This window comes from Vicia villosa, linkage group LG2 (genome assembly GCF_029867415.1).
Source record: "Vicia villosa cultivar HV-30 ecotype Madison, WI linkage group LG2, Vvil1.0, whole genome shotgun sequence".
In the NCBI taxonomy this organism is placed as follows: domain Eukaryota; kingdom Viridiplantae; phylum Streptophyta; class Magnoliopsida; order Fabales; family Fabaceae; genus Vicia; species Vicia villosa.
In genome coordinates this window covers 50,804,978-50,809,387 of record NC_081181.1, presented here as the reverse complement: position 1 = coordinate 50,809,387, position 4,410 = coordinate 50,804,978, and the positions used below count along the sequence as shown (strand labels likewise).

The 4,410-nt window shown below is 30.8% G+C and overlaps 1 protein-coding gene across 1 annotated transcript; it reads left to right on the top strand.

Moving 5' to 3' along the window:
• The first annotated feature begins 1,412 nt into the window (after window positions 1-1,412).
• On the top strand, window positions 1,413-3,944 carry LOC131646164 (plasmodesmata-located protein 6-like). The gene is made up of 3 exons (XM_058916295.1): window positions 1,413-2,455; window positions 3,420-3,545; window positions 3,637-3,944. The coding sequence occupies exons 1-3, from the start codon at window positions 1,747-1,749 to the stop codon at window positions 3,645-3,647; spliced, it is 846 nt and encodes a 281-aa protein (XP_058772278.1). The 5' UTR covers window positions 1,413-1,746; the 3' UTR covers window positions 3,648-3,944.
• Window positions 3,945-4,410: the final 466 nt, after the last annotated feature.

The window sequence follows — 4,410 nt, the reverse complement described above, 5'->3', positions numbered from 1 at the left end:
CACTAGATACAATCAGTTAAATCTAGACAAAAGACATATATAAATTGACCATTTCAATGATGAAATGTTTTAAATATTAATATTTATTACAATATTTTCATTGTAATATGATTGAAGAATCAATCCATTCTTACGCTTAAGATAATTTTTTATTTTGTAGATTTGAGTTATCACTCATTTACACTTGTTTTTAATGTTGAAAATGTGAATGAAATATTTTATAAAATGTCACGGGACACAATCAATTAGATTCTAAACAACTAAACATACATAAAAATAACTCTCAATTTACATTACAATTTTACACTACTAAATATATTTTATCCTAAATATATTTTATCCGTGCAGACGCACGAATATATTACTAATTATTCTAAAATGAATAATTTTGACATTCATTCATATTGATGGTGCGATGACCACTTAAAATTTTTATTATTCTAAAATGAATAACTCTGACATTCATTCATATTAAACTCATATAAATTAATTACATATAAAATTAATTATTCAATTAGAATTTTAATTAGTCTTATTTTTTAATCTGATCTCTAATCAATTAAGTCCCATAATTTATAATAACTAATATAAAATATTCTGGTACATCAAAATAATTTCACATTGTTTAAAAATCGAGACTAAATGTAGTTTATATACAATATTTTTTAAAGGAAAAGTCGTGAAAAATTTTCACACATAATTCAGACAATAACTCGTAAACGCAATGACATAGACCACTAACAATACCTCTGTAAAAATCAAAACAACAATAATTCATCAAAAACAAAGAATCGCAAGGAGAAGAAAATAAAGATTGAAAACGAAAACATAAAGAAAGTCAATCTTAATTACCGAAACCAAATCAAACATTATTAAATTTAAGAAACCATATCAAGTGCTATCATTTGGAGGATAAGCAGACGGCAGGGTCTTCAAAATATAAGAGCCTTAAAATTAATTTTTTATAAATTATAAATCAAAAATAAATAAATATTAGTTGTTCAACTATAAATGAAATATAAGCTAGTTAATTAGTGTAATGGCAAAGAAATTTATTTTTGACTCTAAGTCATTGATTTGATCCATAATTTTTGACTCAAAGTCATTGATTTGATCCATAATTTCTACATGGCCTAGGCCTCCAAATTTCCCTAAATACAATATCAATATTTAGACATTTAAATTACACTACTATGGTCAAAAAGCTCGTTCTAAAGAGATTCTTAGTAGTTGAAAAAAATAAGGATATAGTGAGTCACATAGAAGTAGTTAGAAAAAATAATTGTAGTTATGAATGCCTTTCCATGCAATAATAGTATGCATTAGGTGAAAGTCATATCATCTTTTGGCTTTTAAATGAATGTCTTTGGAATCAATTGTCACTCTACCCTCTTAACTATTTTTTGACTTCAAACTTCACTTAGTGATAACCAACATTAAAACTACAATTGCCATTAACTCAATCCAAAATCCAAAATCCCAAAAGCTAAAAGCTAACCAAAGAAAAGAAAGAACAATAAAATAAAAAGCGTAGGTACAAGACATTACATAAGCAACAATAAGCTTTAACCATTTATCACTCCACACTCACTCTGCTTTTCTCTTCTCCTTCCCTCATCTCATCTTCCTTACGTAAATTCTCCTTTAAGCAACAAGAATCCAAAACTTTCCATTCTCACTTTTCATATTATCATATATCATAACATAACATATCATAACATAACATAACCACTTTCAAACACAAACATGGCACTGTCTCTTCTCTTCCTTGTCACAATCTTAACCATGATGACAACAACTCCTTCATATTCCGACACTAACTCTTTCATCTTCGGTGGTTGTTCTCGTCTCAAATTCTCACCTGGTTCCACCTACGAAACAAGCGTAAACTCGATCCTCTCTTCCTTAGTCAACTCGGCAGCCTTCACAACCTACAACAATTTCACTGTTCCGGGAGCCACCTCATCGGAGACGGTCTACGGAATTTTCCAGTGTCGCGGTGATATTACCAATGACCAGTGTTCAACGTGTGTGGAGCGCGCGGTGAGTCAACTCGGAACACTCTGTTTCGAAACCTACGGTGGCGCGTTGCAGCTCGAAGGTTGTTTCGTAAAGTACGATAATGTTAAGTTTATTGGGGTGGAGGATAAAACGGAAGTGATCAAGAAATGTGGACCGTCGATTGGGTTGACTTCGGATGCGAGAGATGATGTGCTGGCTTATTTAGAGTCGTCCGATGGGGTTTATAAGACTTTTAGAACGACTTCTTCTGGGGATTTTTCAGGTGCGGCGCAGTGTACCGGGGATTTGAGTTCCAGCGAGTGTCAGGATTGTGTTTCGGATGCGATCCAACGGTTGAGAAGTGAGTGTGGAGGTTCTACTTGGGGTGATATGTATTTGGCTAAATGCTACGTGCGGTATTCGGAAGGTGGAGTTCACTCGCGGGGTGGTAACGGTAAGTGCATTCCACCTCTACTCTATGCCATATCTTGTTTTATATTTTAAATTTGTTAGATATTTTGACCACAAAGTCGATTAATTCAAAAGAATTAATCTCGCCGTTTATTAGTGGGAGTATGTTATTAAGCCTCTAGTTGATAATCGAGTATATGCTACCGCACGTCCTCAATCATATTCAATATAATTTTGAGAAGGGTCATGCTAACGAGTGCCCCAGGGGCACTCTTTAAGCATTCTAAATAAAGAAAATATCCTTTCAAAAGTTCACCATTTCAATTTTCGATGCATTAATTACGCATATTTCCAAGAAAAACTTACTTTTTAAAGCTATTAAAGAGTGCCCCTGGGGCACTTGTTAGCATTTCCCTTTTGAGAAATTACAAGTAATAGCTTTTAATAAAAGTTAGTTGACGTCGTGATTTTTTAAACTTTTAAACATAGACTAAAATTTTGACGTGCAAAGATATTTGACTTTAAGAATGTAGATTTTTAAATTTAAGAACGCAAATTTAAATTTGTAAATTTTTAATTATTCACTATTAAAGGGTAAAATTCAAAATATGTGTGCTTGTTGAATCGATGTCGGATATTTATATTTTTAATGTTTATTTTAGCATTTTTTTTTTATAAAAAAATTATTGAGTGAGAATTGTTTTTGCTTTGTTTTGAATTTTGCTTACAAGCTCATGATCTTCCCATGTGGAGAGGTATGGAGGTGGTGTGGAAAATTAGAATTGGTCTAGAAGCTTAATTAGGGGTAAACTCAAATTAGTTAGTAGTATTTTTTTTTCTCATTTTTGTGTTTGATAAATATTGTTGTTTCCTAGTTGGTATTATCTTTGTGCACTTAATAGGAAATTTCTAATACATATAGCTTTTGTAACTATATGTGTAGCATTAGAAATGAACAATTACCCCCTATAAAGTTTTAACATAAATCTATAAGCTATGATGTGTAGATGATGAAAATCACAATGATGATGAAATTGAGAAGACACTAGCCATACTAATTGGACTTATTGCTGGTGTTGCATTAATAATTGTCTTTCTTTCCTTCTTGTCCAAAGTTTGTGAAAAGCAGAGAGGTATGTATAGATTTTATGCACATTTTTCTTTCTTTAATTTTAAACATTTACTAATTGCTAATTTTTACTCTTTTTTAACTTTGTTATGCAGGTGGTAAATGAAGAGTATGTTATTTGGATAGTAATAGAATTGAACTTTTGTCCCTGCTTTTCTCTGGTTAATTATTTGTATTCAATCTTTTGTAAGTTTCCACCACAATTTCCTTTGTCATTGAAGGTATATAATAACTATATATAGAAAGATCTTGTGGAAAAATAGTTCTTTACCATTACAATAAGGTGAAAAGACTCAAATTCCACTCTTTTTATTTACTTGCTCAATTTCCACCAATGTGTACAAATAGTGAACATTTAAATGGAAAAGGTATCATGCTATGTCATATAACCATGAAAATTAGAGGTTTTTATTTTTATTTTTATATATTAGAACATGACGAGTAACTTTACTTTTTATTCACCGATGGTTAATTAGTTCAGTGATAATTGACATTGGATTTAGTATCGAGAACCACGGTTCAATCACATGCAACTGCGATTGGAATGAGACTGAAACCATCTAATGTCAGAACTGAATCAAAATAAACTGATTTTGAAAAAAAAAACTTTACTTTTCATTCAAAAAGTTAAATTAAGACAAATTTGATCACATTTCTCTAATTGTGACTTATGACCTAGTTATTGGTCTTTTCCTCTACCTTGTTTATGTTTGGACCATTATGATTATACCAAATTTTATGTACTCATTAAGGTGTTAAATTATGAATCAAAATATACACTTTGATGGAAATAACTATACTCAAGATAATTAATATATATACCAACTCATGTTTGACCAAAGCATTCTAGTCTTTTCCTCTAACTTTTT

Excerpts from the sequence above, each read along its gene's own strand:
- LOC131646164 (XM_058916295.1), top strand. The coding sequence starts at position 1,747 with ATGGCACTGTCTCTTCTCTTCCTTGTCACAATCTTAACCATGATGACA. Across the intron at positions 2,456-3,419 it reads TCACTCGCGGGGTGGTAACG|ATGATGAAAATCACAATGAT; the intron begins GTAAGTGCATTC and ends TATGATGTGTAG.